General features: G+C 41.1%; 1 protein-coding gene across 6 annotated transcripts in view; it reads left to right on the top strand.

Moving 5' to 3' along the window:
* The window catches only part of MDN1 (midasin AAA ATPase 1), a 157922-nt gene that overhangs the window by 88908 nt on the left and 51363 nt on the right, over positions 1-17651 (top strand). For 5 of the 6 annotated variants that reach the window (XR_003429489.1, XM_027090484.1, XM_027090476.1 and 2 more), the window contains exons 47-62: positions 514-662; positions 1014-1225; positions 1609-1829; positions 2669-2782; positions 4459-4591; positions 5559-5674; positions 6440-6573; positions 9531-9688; positions 9910-10030; positions 10396-10606; positions 11343-11574; positions 12255-12384; positions 13055-13225; positions 15698-15912; positions 16286-16673; positions 17431-17540. Coding sequence is in view for 5 of the 6 variants with exons in the window: in XM_027090484.1 (XP_026946285.1) it covers positions 514-662; positions 1014-1225; positions 1609-1829; positions 2669-2782; positions 4459-4591; positions 5559-5674; positions 6440-6573; positions 9531-9688; positions 9910-10030; positions 10396-10606; positions 11343-11574; positions 12255-12384; positions 13055-13225; positions 15698-15912; positions 16286-16673; positions 17431-17540 (2815 nt within the window). In the remaining variant the exon portion in view is untranslated. The remainder of the gene's footprint in view (positions 1-513; positions 663-1013; positions 1226-1608; positions 1830-2668; positions 2783-4458; positions 4592-5558; positions 5675-6439; positions 6574-9530; positions 9689-9909; positions 10031-10395; positions 10607-11342; positions 11575-12254; positions 12385-13054; positions 13226-15697; positions 15913-16285; positions 16674-17430; positions 17541-17651) is intronic. The other variant, XM_027090458.1, reaches the window with a different exon arrangement.

Below are 17651 nucleotides of genomic sequence, written 5' to 3' on the forward strand. Positions count from 1 at the left end.
GCAATGCTGGCTGCTTATTTAGTCCTCACAGTAGTTCTGCAAGGTATATTTCCATTTTACAGATAAGGCTCAGAGAGGTAGATTAACTTGTCAAATCCAAACAGTTAATAATGACAGCTGGGATTTGAAAGCAGATCTGTTGGATTTCAAAGCCCATGGTTCTTTTTGGCACCATGCTCATTTTGCCCCCTTCAGTGTGTGTCAGCTTTAGATCCAAGGGTCTATGTGGCCAGGCTTTATCACATTAGTAAATGAGTCATCTAGTCACTTCCCCAAAAGGTACTGCTGACAGAGAAGGAGGGGAGGAGGGCGGAATAGGAGGCAAGGAATGTGAATGTTCCCACAAGTTCATTGTGTGCTAGTGAGCCCCCTATAGTCCACTTGGAAGGCTTTCTAAAATAAATATCTGGGTGGGTTTGAGTGGAAGTTTGATGTGAAAGTGAAATTTGTCCATTTTCACTGGAGATTTTTCAGAATCTATTGCTCATGGATGGCACTATTTCTTCTTTATAGGTTCTCCAGTGTCCTCGTTGTCAACACTCATTCACACAGCCTTACTCATTGTGCAATACCTACAGCGAGGGCTGAGCTTAGACAGAGCCTTTTCTGAAGCATGCTGGGACGCATATGTCCGCTCCCAGGCTTCACCAGCAAACCAGAAGGTACTGTGAAGTGTTTCACACAGCTTTCTACGTTATAACATTACAGGTAATAGGAGGAAACTTTATTGGTGGCAACTTTAATGACCTAAGAGAGCCATCTGCAGTTATGCTCTAACAGAGATCTGGTATCCAGGCACTTTTCTGGAAAACAGCGTAAATGTAAATATTCCTTGAAACTTGCCTCTCAGCAGAAAAAGTGAAATTTAGCTTGAATGTTGTATATTGAGGAATGTGTCTGAGTGTTGTGAGAGGATCACAAGGGGTCTAGAAAACTACTGTTGCCCTGCTAGTTTTTGGTAAGAGCACTTGTGTCTCGGTGCCTGTACACCATGTGTTTTTATCTCCTACCAGCTTGTGCAGGCTTTACTGGAGAAACACGTTTGTTCTCTGCAAGCACATGAAACCTGGGGCAACTCCATTATTGCCATGGGGCTGTGGCCAGATTCTCTGCCCTCGGCTGTCTCTGCTACGGAAGATTCTCATCTCTCTAAAGTCCGAGGCGATGGACAGATCTTAGTATATTGTCTCAACAGGCTGAGCATGAAAACGAGCAACTGGGCAAGGTTAGTGGAGCCTTGAGCGTCTGTATCTCTTTGGCATCTTGACTTTTCCTCCCTCCCTCCCTTCCTTTCTTCCTTCTTTCCTTCCTTCCTCCCTCTCTCTCTTTCTTTCTCCCTCTCTCTTTTTTTGATGGTAATGGTCATGACCCAACATATTTGACCAGAATGTTATGTGGCCATTTTCCACACAGTTCCATTGTTTGTTGTGATACTGCTCCCTATTTATTATTTATTATAGGTACATGTTTTAATTGTCCCCCTTTGGAGGGACTCATGTTTTCCCTGTTAACCTCTTTGATACATTCATTGTAAAGTTATTGTCTTGGTTCTTTGAAATATGAAAATTTAACCCTAGTACTAACTTAGCCTATTGCAATGAATTTCAGGATTCAGCCTCTTACTTTGCCAGACTTAGAGAAAATTATGCAGTCCTCCCACCCGGAGAGCTTAAAATTCAATTCAGTTGAAATGGATACTTACTGGATCGATGAACCAGATGCTCTGGCTGTGGCTGTTAAATTGCTCATAGAAAGAGCAACCAATCAAGACTGGATGCTCAGAGTTAAATGGCTTTATCATTTAGCCAAGAATGTGCCACAGGGGCTTGGTGAGTAGAGAAACTTAATTTGTGTAATGAGGGAATTTAAGTACACTTACCCGGCTTTAGTAACTCAGCAGTTGTTTTACTCTCCGACTACACTGTTAAAATTACATCTGGGGAAGCTCCTAGCAGGACGTTTATGACTTAGCATTACTGCTTATATAGCTGTTAAAATATTAAGGAACACATCTGCCCTTAGATGTTCCCTGAGATAAATTTTTTTTTCCTCCACGTAATCCTTAGCATTTCAGGATCCATCCAGCTTTCTATCAAATCCAGAAGGAAAATGTACTATATTATGTTACTTTTAAGTTTTCGAACATCCTGCTTTTTTTGCTGTACTTACTCTGCTGCACACGCATTCTATCTGGGAAAGGGTTGCTTTTGTTAAATTTACTTCCCATAAAAGTACATAAGATTCTAATCTTATTTTCGTTCCAATGCTCTAAGTGGTCGTGCTTGATTTCTTTGTACTTTTTTCATTCCAAGAGAGGGAAAAGCAACAGTTAACAACATTGTACAGATTGTAAAGTACAGGACATGGAATTTGTTGGTAGAACTTGTTGACTAAAGTAATTGAGTTTACATGAGTCTCTGCTGCACGAGAACTTGTAGATAAGCCAGCGTATGTGTATATTATTGTGTGGTACATGTGATGTCTAAACGTGTAGAGAAAAATTGTATAAATATTTGTATCTGCGGTGTCCTATGTGACAGCTGCTAGCCAGAGGTAGCCACTAAAATGTGACATGTGACATGGCTACTGTGACAGCAGCTGTAGAACAGAAAGTTCAAGTGGACGGCACTGCTTTAGATGCTAACATTTGCTTCTCCTTCCTCCACAGAGTCAGTACAGATTCATTTGGAAGCCAGTGCTGCATCTCTTAGGAATTTTTACTCAAATTCTCTCTCATCTGGGGTCAGTAATGTCATCAAAATATTACAACCAAATGTAACAGGTACTGCACCTGACTTGATTTCTAGCTCTCAGCACTCTGGGAAACTTGTCCATTGAGTTCATGGGGAAAAGATCTGTTACAGCTCCCACTTATAACAGTTTTTTCTAAAGAAGACTCAGGGTATCCAGATGCAAATTCTGCTACTGTTTTTGAAATTATGCATTCTTCAGTTTCTGAAAGGATGATGGCACCCAATGTAGTGGGAAGAACACAGGAGTTGGAAGACTGGGCTCCAGTTCCAACTTGGCCACAAACTGGCTTGTTGATTTGGGGCCCATCATTCACACTGCTGACTTTGTTTGAAAAATATGGGAATTAAATTCATTCTTCTGGGGTCCCTTTCACTTATGACTTTCTGTGATATACTAGTACTGTTAACAGAAACTGTGATCTATTTTGAGATGAAGGGGAAACAGTACAGGATCAGTTTCTTCAGAAAATAGAAAACCTTAATGATGAAGTTATAAAGCCTTAAATACAAAGTTACAAAACAAAATCATAATGATAAAAGGAGTAGCCGTCTGAGCCATCTAATCAAATGAGATATTCAGAATTTCTCAATCTTTATCTGATGTTGATCAAAACATACTGTTACCCATTTGGTTTAGAAAAAAATATGCACAATGCTTTTGTGCTAAACCTTATGTTTACATAATTATAATCTTATGTATACTTAAAATTACCTTATGTACACTAAAGGTAACGGGCTAAATGGTTGAGCAGAAATCAAACAATAGAGAAAACTTCTGTAGTAGTCAGGTTGTGGCTGGACCTAATTATGGCTTTCCAATTATGAAGGAATTTTGGTCTTTGGGAACACAGTTCTAGAGTAGAGTGGTAGGTTCCCTTTGTAGCAGACATGGCTTGCCCTCTGTTGGCACTCATTAGCTCGTCTTCCTTTTTCCCTTTCAGCTGTGTAGCTCTGGATTGTGTAGTCTTGCTGGACTTAGGGATATGGGCCCCCATGTGTACCTTGCTATTCACAATAGGCATTTGTTAGACTACTCTATGGTGGATGCCTTTAAAACTTGAAGTGCTCCACTGACCCATCCAGCTCAGCCACCATCAAATTAATGTTCCCATCGTTTTGGTCTTACCTCTTCCGCTGGGCTCTCAACCTCTGGAGCGGGTCAGAGTCTGATCGCTGCTGCTTTAGAGAAGAGATACTGAGCTTGAGCCAAAGGAGCAAGAGGTAGCAGCAGCACATCCTGTGATTATAAAGAAATGGTTTTTAAGGGAAATAATCTTGAGTTGTTTTTCTTACTGAAAGCAAATAATGAGATGTGTTCATTCATTTTCTGCCACGTAAGTTCGTTTTTTTATGGTTAATGGCGAAAGATTGGGTAATTAAGCCCATGGATTCTTTCCCAACCAGAAGTGGGAGCTGAGCAAATGAATACATTTGTTGGAATGTTTATGCTGTAGCAGAGGTTACCTTTCTATCCTACGGTGGAATGAATTTTCAGGGTTAGAAGAAATTTTGCCTTTAGAAAGGAAATAGCATAAAAGCTGTTGAACCCTACCTTTCTACCACCATGGACTGAAACCATTTCCTTGGTCCCTCTCTTCCCCGGCAGGACTCAGTGGGATCAAAGTAAAACAATGAAAATCCTCAACTGAAATTTGCCAGGCAAGGAGTTTAACTCCAAAATTCTACCTTTTGTTTTTTAAACCAGATGAATATGTGATTCCTCTGGATCCCCGATGGAATATGCAGGCTTTGGACATCATTAGAAATTCGATGGACTTTGACCCACAAATGGACCAGCCTGAGCAGCTCTTTGTCCTTTTAGAGTCTGTTGCAAACAAGTAGGTGAAGTCTACTGTTCTGGGTGCTCTTTGCCTTGTTGTACACTCTGGCTTCACAGATAATACCTCTCCTAAGCTGTACTTGATTGCTTTGTCACCACCTCTCCTTCATGCTCCATGTGCAGCAAAATCATTCTGACCCTGATGTCCAGGTGCCTGGGAATGTGACAGGTTCTTAATAATTGAATAGGGTACTTTAATAAATACACTAGTGAAGCATTAGCGGTGGAATTTGTTTTATGGTTAATCTTTTATCATAGGATAGTTGTGTTTCCGCTGTTTTCTGTGTGATTCCCAGCAGCTCCTTGCATTTTCACATGTCCTTTCCTCAGCCATCTATCTGCCCCATCCAATGTTGGAGATGTACGTACATAGTGACCTATAGTATAAATTTACATAACTGTTATATAAGTTGGTCTTTCCTCACCTTTAATGTAATGACCGGTAATGTTTTTTAATTGGCCATTAGTGTAATAGATTTAAAAAATAATTTTGTAATTGAGGTATAACGTGCATTACAGAGAAGTACAGTAATGATGATTATATATCGTTTGGATGACTTTTCACAAAGTGAGCTCACTCATGTGATAATGTAGTAGTAGCACCTCTGAGGCCCCCTTGTCCCCCCTCCCAGCAGCTCCCCCTTCCTCCTCCCCAGGTAGCTTCTAGCACTGCAGGTTAATTGTGAGATGGCCAGTTTTAAGAGTTCACAGCATAGTTTGTCATGTCATGGCAGAGCAACACAGTGGGGCTGGGTGGTCTACCTAGCCCTCTGTCTTCCTCCCCCCCAGCTCAGTTGTCATCCCTCTTGCTGCCGTCTCTCTAGTCCAGAATTTGCAGAGGCACGAGGGGAATGGCAGGTTGAAGGAGATTGATGTTCCAAGGGTTCTCAGGATTCAGCCGGTAGAGGCTGTAATAAGTATTATTAACCAATAACTATTCGTTATGTTATGAAATCTCATTTCAGGACAATCATATATCTTGATCGGGAAAAACGGATTTTTACGGAAGCAAATTTGGTTTCTGTTGGTGGCAGAAAGTTAAGAAATAGTGTTTTGAGAATGTCCTTTGAATTCCATAAAGGTAAGGACATTACCTTTACTTTCTTCATTTATGCCTCTGACTGCATAATGTTGCTGAAGGTAAGAGGGATTTAGCAGCTGATGCCATGGTACTGATTCCTTTTGATTTGCCAGCTCGAGTTTGAACATCTTCCCTTATTCAGTAGTTTTGACTAAGTGCTTTTTTACGTGTCCCTTGATCTCATTTACTTTTTATAGCAACCATGAGATAAGCCTCATGAGAGAGGAAAGGGAGGCACAGAGATGCTCAAGGTCACATCTCTAGCAAGTAGCAGAGCCAGAACTTGAAACTTGTTCTGTTGGCTCAAAAGTGTGAGCTGATAAGCATTTGCTTACAGGTTCATTCTTCCTTCCTCCTTTTTTTTTTTAAATTGAAAAGATAACAGTATTTCTTGGAAAATATTCAAACTATATAGAAGCATAAAAATGGAAAAAGTCTCCTCTCGCAGCAGCTACTGTTAATAGTGTATTTGTTTGTATCTTCTCAGATCTGTCTGTGTTATCTATCCATCCAGTCATATACACACTTAGAATTCGTATTTAAACAAATGCTTTTTTTTTAATTAAGACGTTATGAACATCTCTAGATATGCACGACTAACTTGCTAACTTAATAATAGACAAAGGTTTGCTTTCAATTTTCACGTTTCAAATTGACCCTTGTACCGAGAATAACATTAAGTTGTAGATTACTGTTGATTTTGAAAATGTCCAGAGATTTAAATCTGATCAAATGTTCTTATTTTGTTTATACCAACTCTATAAGATCCAGAGAGCTATCATAGCCTGCCCCATGAAATCGTGGTCAATCTTGCTGCTTTTTTTGAACTTTGTGATGCGCTAATCCTGCTCTGGGTACAGTCCTCCCAGGGGATGGTGTCTGATGCCAGTGTTAATGAGGTAAGGAGATGTACCTGTTTTTATCTTAAGCAACATATTTCTTGGCACAAAGATTCTTAGGGGCAAGAACAACTTCAGTGTTGTTACATGTACAATATTATTTGAGAAGTTCTTAAAAATTTAAATAGATACACATATTTTAAAGCTTTATGGTGTTATAACTGACATATAGTAAGTCGCATATAAAGTGTACAGTTTTGTATGTTTGACATGTGTCCACCCGTGCTACCATTACCACAGTCCTGACAGTGAACCTGTCCATCACCCTCAGACCTTTTCCTCTTGTTCTTTGTTTTCTCTTCTTTTTTCCTGCCCCCCCCGACCTCCAACCAGGTATCCACTGATCTGCTTTCTGTTACTGGTGCTCAGTTGTGTTTTCTAGTATTTTATATTGTTCTTTTTTATCTGGCTACTTTCCCTTAAAATCATTTTGAGGACTTCTCTGGTGGTCCAGTGGTTAAGACTCCACACTTCCAATGTAGGGGGCACAGGTTCGGTTCGATCCCTGGTCAGGGAACTAAGATCCCATATGCTGTGTGGTGCAGCCGAAAAAATAAAAATAAAATAAAAATGAAAAAAATATATTTAAAAAAATCATGATTTTGAGATGCATCCATATTGTTTTGTGTCTCAAAAATTCATTCCTTCTTATTGCCTAGTAATAGTCCACTGCATGTATGTACTACATCTTATTCATCCACTCACCTGTTGATAAACATCAGAATCTTAACAGTTATATTTTAATTCACTTAATCCTTCTTAGACATGATTGTTACATATGGACTAAATTGAGCTTGAATCCAGATTTTTCGAGTAATTCTGGTTAAACTAGAATTGTAGATCTTAAACTTTTTAGTCTCAAGGCCCACCCCCCATGGTCATAAAAGTTACCAAAACCCTCAAAGAACTTTTGTTTATGTGTTTACGTGTATCAATATTTACTTTTAGGAAATAAATCTGAGAAATGTAAAAAATATTTATTAATATGTTTAAGAAACACAGTAACAAATTCATTTCGTGGTAATATGAATAACATTTTTAATGAAAAACAGCTATTTTCCAAGAGAAAAATTAAGAGGAGTGGAACTGTTTTACATTTCTGCGAGTCTCTTTAATGTCTGGCTTAACAGAAGAAACCTGGATTCTCACACCTGCTTCTGCATTCGGTCTCTTACAGTATGTTGTATGGATTGAAGTTTGTGAAGAAAAACTGGCCTCTATTTCATGTGGCTAAGAGATTGGAAAGGGAGGAGTATTTAACAACATTTCACATAACTGTGATATTCTTTGATTCTATACTACAGGTTGACAAGTGTTAGTTTTGTAAAGGTTACTTGTAATGTGGAATCTGAAAAAGTATCACTGATCTTGTCATGCGTTAAAATCCGTTGGCCTGGCTTGCATTTTGGATGGACTTTTAGCCTTGCATGTATGTTCTCATGCACTGGTAATTTGGAAAGTATTTGTTCAGTGAGTTATCAGATCTTCCAAGTGTTGACACGTTACATTTTTCAATATAGATAAATTTAAAAAGTCACACTCATGAAAAATTACCACAAAAAGTTACTTCATGAAAAAATCTGTAAGTATTGGGAAGTTGTCAAGCTCTTAGTTTTTCAAAGTTCTAGGTTTTACTTGAAGGTTCGAATTCTATCATCAGCAACAAATACTCTCCTGTTTTTCTTGAACTGACAGGTTGACTTCATTCATTTTGCACACAGTGTTTGCCAGACACCCAATAACAGTTTGTCCCCTCCACCCCCCGCCTTGTTTTTGGTACCATCAGTGCAAATGTCAACATAGTGAAAAAGGCAAATAACGTGACATTATTATGAAAACAGCTCTGACATCATAAAACCTAAAAGGAATCACTAATCTTGAGACTACTGTAAAAGTACATAATTAGAAGGACAGCTAAGTTGGAGACTCACAATACCTGATTTGCAGTAAGAAGCTACATTAATGAAAACAGTAGTTATTGTCATAAGGATAGACATATAGACCAGTGAAACAAAAAAGAGACTTCGGAAATAGACCCTCTTATATGGTCAGTGAAGTTTTGGGGCGGGGGGGCAAATATGCAAAGGTAATTTAATGGAGAAAGCAGTTCATTCAGCAAATGGTAATGGAAGAACTAGATATCCATATAATAAAATAAAAATGAGCCTTTACCTGCTACCTTACATCATATAGAAAAGTTACCTCAGTGTATCATAGACCTATGTATAAAAGCTAAAATTATGAACCTCTAAAAGAAAACATAGAAGAAAATCTTCACAGCTTGAGGATAGGCAAAAATTTCAGGGCATTCTTCATAAAAGAAAAAAATTGATGAATTCAATTTTGTCAAAATAAAGAACTTAATAGATAGCTTTAAGAAAAGGAAAACACTGTTGATAAATCGCATGTGAATTTTATAGACAAATAATAAGACAGCCCAATTTTTTAAAATGAACAATAGAATTTGAATAGATGCTTCTCGGAAGATAAATGAATGCCCAATGAGAACTTGGAAAAGTTGCAACATCATTAGTTATCAAGGAAATGTAAATTAAAACCACAGTGCGGTGCCACCCACCAGAATGGCTAAAATTAAAACGGTCAACAGCAGCAAGTATTGGCAAGGAAGTGGAACAAACTGAAACCCACCTACACTGCTGGATGGGATACAAAATAGTGCAGCTGCTTTGTCAGGCAGGTTGGTGGTTTCTTACAACATTGCGTGTACACTTACCACATGACCCAGTAATTCCACTTTCTCTGATTAACTGAACTTCAAATAATAGGAGGAAAGAGCTTTGCTTCCTCTGACTGCCTTAATAATCCCTAAAAATATTCCAGTCAGATGCTAGATCTTTAACGTGTGTATGTTGAGTATTGATTAATGATTGAAGTCAGTGTTTCGTGTCCTTTACTGGGAGATGTTTGTGAGCAGTTTTGGTTTACTTTGTTTTTAGATCTTGGGTTCTGTGCGGTGGCGGGACCGGTTCTGGACCGTGGCCGATACAGTAAAAGTGGATGCACCAGGCCTGGCCTTGCTTGCCCTTCACTGGCACTGGGTTTTAAAACATTTGGTTCGTCAGATCCCGCAACTCCTGATGAACCACGAAGACAAGTAAGAGTCATATTTAGAGTAACAACGTCAGTATCTACAGTATTGACATTAAAGGGAGGAGGGTTAGGAATTGAAATGTGCTTCTTCTTGGCTTTACTTTGGTTTGTTCCCTTGGCCTGTTGGTGAATGTAAATCAAATACAAAATGTGAGTGATGTTCTTACCATCCAGCATTTCCCCCTTTCCTTACTTCCCTTCTGCCCTTTATCTCCTTTGTTAAAGATATTACAAAGAGGTTCAGACCGTCTCAGAACATATTCAGAATTGCTTGGGGAGCCCAACTGGTGGATTCACAGGTATAAAGAAGTTACAGAAGTTTCTGGGACGACCGTTTCCTTTTAAGGTACGACTTGGAAGCATGCAGTAAACACAAAGATTTGACCTCTTTGGCAGCTCTCCTGGAACGTGGGGACTGCCATTCAACTATACTCAGCCTTGCTTGCACAGCTTAATTCTTACATGTTCAATGAGTACTATTAACTGACTTGTTAAATGTTATCATTTTACTTATTCTTGAGACTTTTAAGGTTGAGTAGACTTTTAACTGTATTACTGTGAATATCCTGAGATCTACAGGAGTAAACCAACTTTATGTTTTATAGAATCATTAAGGAAATATTTTAAACATTTTTTTCAGCCATGAATAGGCTGCTGAAAAGAACTACTCTTCTCCTCTGTAATAGGCTTTCCTGGGTTTTATTGTTTCAGGACAAGCTGGTGGTGGAGTGTTTTTCACAACTGAAGGTCTTTAACAAAGCCCTTGCCATCAGAGAGCGGATGCCTGCCCTTGGGGAGAGTGGATGGTGGGAAGACATTAGTCGGCTCCAAATGGTTGCTTCTGAATGGACATTAAAGAAAAGTCTCCTACAGGCCTGGGGGTTGGTCCTCAGAGCTAATACTCTGGAAGATGTCAACCCAGGTAATGTGCTCTGGAGTTTGGCTAGCTGACAGATGTTCTAAGCGTATCTATCCTCTGCTCTGCAGCCAATACGTTTTACTTATTTATTTGCAGCCAATAAGTTTTTTAAAGTTTTCCCTTAGATAGTCTCCTTTTATTTATTTATTTATTCCCTGTATACTATACCGACCACTAAATAAGTATCAGGCATAGGGCTAAACTTTTTTTTGTTTGTTTTTGGCCACACCACGCAGCTTGTGGGATCCTAGTTCCCCAACCAGGGATCAAACTTAGATCCACGGCAGTGAAAGCCCAAGTTTTAACCCCTGGACTGCCAGGGAATTCCCTAAACTTTACATATATTATTTAATTCTATCATTGGAATTGTGCAGGTATTAATAGCATTATTTAACACAGCGGTCCCCAACCTTTTTGGCACCAGGGACTGGTTTCGTGGAAGAGAGTTTTTCCATGGCTGGGGTGGGGGATGGCTCAGGCGGCGATGGGGGGCAATGGGGAGCGATGGGGGCGATGGGGGGTGGTGGGGAGCGGCAGATGAAGCTTCGCTCACTCGCCTCGCTGCTCACCTTCTGCTGTGCGGCCCAGGTCCTAACAGGCTGCGGACCGGACAGGGGGTTGGGGACCCCTGTATTAAGACGAGACACTCAAGCTCAGGTGAAGTTGAAGCTAATGGTCATGTGACTGGCTGTTGGGAATCTGAGCCTGAGCACTGACCACTGTGTGTCTTTTTGTCCAGATGAATTGAAGAGTCTTGTGAATGCTCAGTGTTCAGAGCTAAAAGCCAGAGGAATTTCACTTGGTTTTCTGGAGAAAAAGCACAGTGAAGCTTCCTCCCTGTCACAGCCAGGCTTTACCTCCTTAATCCAGCTCACCAGGAGTGTTCAGCTCTGGCCTGCAATGGAGTACCTGGCTATGCTTTGGCAGTACAGAGTCACAGCGGATTTTATGACGCAGGCTTGCCTGAGAAGGTGAGCCATCCTTCAGTTTTTTTCCTTTGGGGGCACTTATTTTCTTGCAAGGTTATTCCGTGTATTCTACACAGCGTTGTCTTGAGGGGGCATAGTTGCTGAAGCAGAGGGAGGTCATTTGCCACTTTGGAAAGCCAAAACTTCTTGAAGATTCTTTGCCTGTTTTGACTGCACTTCTAAAAGTTACTAGGTGTGGGACTTCCCTGGTGGTGCAGTGGTTAAGAATCCGCCTGCCAATGCAGGGGACACAGGTTTGAGCCCTGGTCCGGGAAGATCCCACATACCGCGGAGCAACTAAGGCCGTGCGCCACAATTACTGAGCCCACGCACCACAACTACTGAAAACCGCAGCTCTAGAGCCTGTGCTCCGCAACAAGAGAAGCCACTGCAGTAAGTCCACACGCCGCAAGGAAGAGTAGCCCCCACTTGCCGCAACTAGAGAAAGCCCGTGCGCAGCAATGAAGACCCAACACAGCCAAAAATACATAAATTAATTAAATAAATTTATATAAATGAATGAATGAATGAATGTTACTAGGTGTTTTTCCAGTAGAATTATTTGCTCATTTTTAAATAAATGTACTCCAAGTCCTGTGTGTTCCATCTTCCCTTACATAGCAGTTTTCTAGCAGCTCATTGAAAGCCTACAGCCCACTCTCTCTCCCTCTTTATTTTTGGAGCAGGTCCAGCAAAAACCAGCAACCCCATATAGAGGAGGAGATAAGTCATCACATCACGTTTTGTCTTAAGCACACACCAGTTGCTCCTCAAGAACTTCGAGACCTTTGGTCCTTAGTGCACCATCAAAAGGTAAAAACCAAAATCAAAATCAAAAACCCTCCTTTGCACTATGAGCTGATTAGATTTTCTATGGCAGACTGATTGCAGAACATCTATTTATTCTCAAAAACTGCATGTTGTAAAACTCTAGTCTTATCTGAATTAAGTTTCAAAGGGGAGAACTTTGAATGTTCTTTGGCAGTAATTTCCTTGGTATTTCTCTACTCTTATCACAGATCATTTCATTTGGTTTCCAGTTAAATGAGGCTAAAATATTTGCTTATTTTTATTTTATTTGCTCAAAAATGTATTGTCAGAGTGTTTTTTACCCTTCCACAAGAGTAACTGTTAAATGTGAATAGTGGTAAACTGTAGTTGATGTAACTTCATTAGTACAACGTTAAATTTTTTTGATAATAATGTTTTATTCATTTATTTATTTTGATCACATAATTGTGTGATTATTTTAATTAAGTTTTCTCATGCACTTTTATAAAGTCAGATCTTATGTTTTATAAAATTATAAATAGGTTAAGTGACTTGACCAAGACAACTGGGGTGGCAGAAAATCAGGAACATTAGGATTAATAATCTTTAAACCCATGTTAGTTTTAGATGAGTTTTACAAGACAGAGACCTTATAACGATTCATGGAACCTTTCTCAAATACTCTCTTATCTAATTATTCCTTTATCTCTAGATGTCTACTGAAGAAAGGATCTCTTTGTGGTCCGAGTTATTTAATTCCATGTTTACATCTTTCTGGAGCAGTACTGTGACCACAAATCCAGAGTACTGGCTAACATGGAGCCCTCTGCCTGGTGTGCAGCAGAGGGAGACACCCAAGTGCCTTCTGGACCCCACGTTAAAGGTTTGTTGCCATAAAATTATAAAAATGTCTGATGATAGTAGAAGAAACTTCTCAATGGATCTAGCAATGAACATTTATTCCTAGGATAGAGCAGTGACTAAAAGTAAATGATTGCAATACTTTATTTTCTGTAAGATATTAATAAGTGTAGCTTCAAAAAAGATATTCCATCTTAAATGATTTGGGAAATCCTGAATTAATGTAAACACAATTTCCTTTAAAAAGTCTTTAATTTCTCTTCTAATTGAAATATTTTTTCTCATTATAAGATTTTAAACAGTACAGAAACATGTAGACATGTGTGCATACGTGTGTGTGTATATATATGCATACATATATACATACACAATATGTATACATGTGTATTTATATACGTATATAATGTAGAATTCACTGGGAATAACCACTCTTTGTTCTGTATCCTTCTGTTAACATGCATTTTTATATTAAATACATATGTAAATAAAAACAAGACCACCTTCTTGGTTCACATGATATGTCATGGAAATTTGCACCTGTCATTCCAGCTTATTCTTTTTAAGGTATTCTACTGTACTAATGTGCTGGAATGCATTTAATCACTTTCTTCTTGATAAGCATTGAGGTTTCTTGCCTTCTCCTCCCCCTTCCTGTAGCAAACATACCTGCATCAACTACCCTTGTATAAGCCTTTGTCCACTTGTCTGAGTATTTCTGTGGATGTGTGACGAGAATTGGAATTTAACCCTTGGCCAAAGTGTCTTCACATTTAAAGAGATTTGTAAATATTATTAGAACGTCTAGGGAAGTAGGTTTTCATTTTTTCACTTTTTAAACCCGCAAAGAGACAGTGAAGAGGGAGAACATGAAGTCAGGATGACCATGGCGGACTTGGGACTAGAGCACGTTTCACTTATCATATATTCTGTGTTTCCGTATCTTTGCCTCACTAGGTGTTATTAACACTTTAAATTATTGCCAGTCATACAGTTAAAAAAAAAATCTCATTTTGATATGTATTCCTTTGATTATTATTCAGGTTGAATGTCTTTACATATGTATATTGATTGCTTTATTTCTTTCTCTGAATTTTCCAGTCATGATTATTGCTCATTTTGTTAAAAAAAAAGAAAAAAAAGTCATTAATCATCATTTTATTATTGAAGGTCTCTTTATGTATTATAGATATTAAAACTTTACCCAACATATATTTGGAAATACATTTGTAGTGTTCTGTTGTCTCTCAAGTTTGAAGACGTTTTCTTATATCACAGAAGTTTTATAGTGTTTTCTTTTCAAATATGCCGGTCCCTTTCTACTTTCTGGCTTTGGTATCATGCTTTTTAAATAAGTCTTCCTTCATTACCCACAGAGTTAAAAAAACCATTTTCTCGTATTTTCTTTTTTTTTTTTCCCCCCAGCTGCATTGGGTCTTCATTGCGGCGCGTGGACTTTCTCTAGTTGCGCGAGCAGGGGCTACTCTTCATTGCGGTGCACAGGCTTCTCATTGCGGTGGCTTCTCTGGTTGTGGAGCATGGGCTCTAGGCGCACAGGCTTCAGTAGTTGTGGCTCACGGGCTCTAGAGCGCAGGCTCAGTAGTTGTGGCACACGGGCTTAGTTGCTCCGCGGCATGTGGGATCTTCCCGGACCTGGGCTCAAACCCATGTCCCCTGCATTGGCAGGCGGATTCTTAACCACTGTGCCACCAGGGAAGCCCTCATATTTTCTGTTTTTGTTTTTGTTTTATGTTTACATCAGTCTCATCTGAATATCTTGTTTTGTGAGGTGGGGATGCAAATTTTTTATTTTATACAAACAAGCATATCCTAAAGCAGTATTAGCAACACCAGTTTTGACTAGTTCATCCTTTCCATCTCTTTTGAAATGGCCACCTCTGTCATAACACCTTATTCCCACAATGTTCATGCATTTATTTTTGGACTCAGTTCTGTTCCATTGCTCTATCAAGATTGATTTCTTTAGTGTAAAACATCTCTCAAAGCTTTTAGTGTTAAACCTTATGGGTCCCCAAGAGTTGCATAGAGTCAGGTTTGCTCTCGTGTATTTGACCCGCTAACCCTTTGTTCATGGACAGCTGTTCCTGTGTCCCAGGTTAGCAGTCCAGGGAGACAGGCTTGTCCCTGGCTCTTCTATTTGTCTTCCAACTCCTTCCCCTGCCTTCAGGTCTCACCTTCCTGCCCCCAGCTCTGCTGCATGACTGGTCTTCCTGATGCCCAGGTTTGAGGGGTTTTCTTCTGCATTACTAAAGCACCCACTGCTCCTCCTTCATAGAGAATGGAGTCCTTCAAAGGCCCACTGCACCCGCCCCCGTTCTGCCCTTCTGGTCCTGTCTCAGGCTGATGTTTACCTGTTCCTAGCAACCTGAATCTCCTTTTAAAATTTCTTTCTTTCCTCTAAGGTGCCCCAGTGCTGCTTGTTGAAACCCTTTTTTTTGATTTCTAAAAGTTAACATGACTCCTCTCCCCTTATCAGGGTCCTGGAAGTCTCAGTAGAGCCGTGTTCTCCAAGTGTTGCTTTGAAGTCTTGACCAGCAGCTACAGAGCAAGTCCCTGGGATGTGAGCGGCCTCCCCATCCTGTCCTCCTCACATGTCACCCTGGGGGAGTGGGTTGAGAGATCACAGCAGCTCCAGGACATCAGCTCGGTGCTTTGGACCAACATGGCTGTCCCTTCTGTAGCAGAGTTCAGGTATTCCCTCCCCCAGGTAGACGGTACAGCTCCCGTCTTTCCTCCAGAGCATGTAGTGGGGACCTCGGTCAGAGCTTTCTTCAATAGTGGCTAGTTCCAGTGGGTGGAGGAAGGGTGTTTTCTGGCTGGATGAGCAGGTTTTCAGTCCACGACAGAGCCTGCTGTGAGCTGGCCAGCCACTCTGTCAGCTGTAAGTATATTGTGATCAAGAAGGTGGTACTTAGAAAACCGTATCAGATTAAGTGAGAACAGAAATTCACCTCTAGGTGTAGGCAGTGCAGTCTGTCTTGTCATTTTCTGGAAGAACAGTAGCATGAGAAGGGAATGGTGGTCGCTGTGGCGCAGACCCTTAAGTGCTTCCCTGTCCCCACAGACGCACGGATTCCCAGCTCCAGCGGCTGGTGCTGTGCCGGCACTTGGCTGGCCTGGCAGAGCTGCTCCCCGAGCCCCGGCGGCAGGAGTACGTGCAGAACTGTGAGCAGCTGCTGCCTGGGGACAGCCAGGCATGCCAGCACGTGGCCCAGACTCTCGGGGACATGGCCGGGCAGGAGACGCTGCCCAAGGAGCTGCTGTGCCTTTTGCTCACCTCCCTGCGCCACTTGTTCGGGGAGGGGGAGGGTAAGCGGGACCTGCCTGAGCCAGCCCACCGTGGGAGCCTGTGGGTGAGCCTGGGCCTGCTCCAGATCCAGACCTGGCTTCCCCAGGCACGCTTCGACCCCGCCGTGAAGAGGGAGTACAAGCTCAAGTACGCCAAGGAAGAGGTATGGAGGGAGGGTCTGGAGCGCGGGCTGCATCCCTGACTGCCTGGCTTTGCTTAGTATATTACTCCTTTGTCTCCCTTTGGATGCTCAGAGCACAGAGGGATGATTTTACATAAGCTGCCCTGTGACATCCCAGAAGTGTGTTCTAAAGACTGTGTTTTCCTCTTTGCGGGTTCCTCTGAGTAGGTTCAGGCACCGGGAGGGGCCATTCTGATGTTTCTGCTGATAGGCTGCCCTGGGCAGAGGGCACAGCAGGAGAACTCTAGTGGTATCCTTCCCTATCCAGATCCCTCTGCCTAAAGTAGGTTGTGGATATTTGGATTTGGGTAACTTCTTTAGACAGCGTATAGCATTCCTTAGGTTTTGAACTTTGGGTGTTTGTTATCCAAAACTCAGGAAGTAGGTAGATTCGGATAATGTGGTGTATCTCTTGCTATTTGAACTTCCAACCAAACTCAGGAACTGAATACATTAAGATAGTGATACACTAGTTCTATATTTTGAAGAAGGAAAATTATGTTAGTTGGGGTGATGATCAGACTGCTGTAGCAGAGACTTAGAAGTTCATTGGCATAAGTGAGATAGTGTCTTTTCACCTGACAGCTCTGAGGTGAGTGGTCCAGGTTAGTGGAACAGAAACCCCTGCCCTTGGGTCATTCAGGTTCCTTCCATCCAGGGAGCGACCCTCCCCCAGGGCTTTGTCTCTGGGGCCTGGCCCTAGCTGGGCACAGCAGACCAGTCTCTCCCCTTCCGCTAGTTACAACAGCTGCAGTGTGAGTGGAAGACCCGGAGCCTCTCATCCCAGCTGCAGACCGGAAGAGACCTGGAGGATGAAGTAGTCCTCGATCACTCTCATCCTCACGTCAGGTAACACCGTGGTGATTATTCCAGTTGGGGGTTATTGGCTTGAATATTCTTTTTAAAAAGACATTTTGTAGTAACAGTGTTAAGCTGAGGTTATGGTCTACATCTCTGAAC

This window comes from Aethalodelphis obliquidens, unplaced genomic scaffold (genome assembly GCF_003676395.1).
Source record: "Aethalodelphis obliquidens isolate GAN/ISIS:26980383/991018 unplaced genomic scaffold, ASM367639v1 scaffold3, whole genome shotgun sequence".
NCBI lineage: Eukaryota > Metazoa > Chordata > Mammalia > Artiodactyla > Delphinidae > Aethalodelphis > Aethalodelphis obliquidens.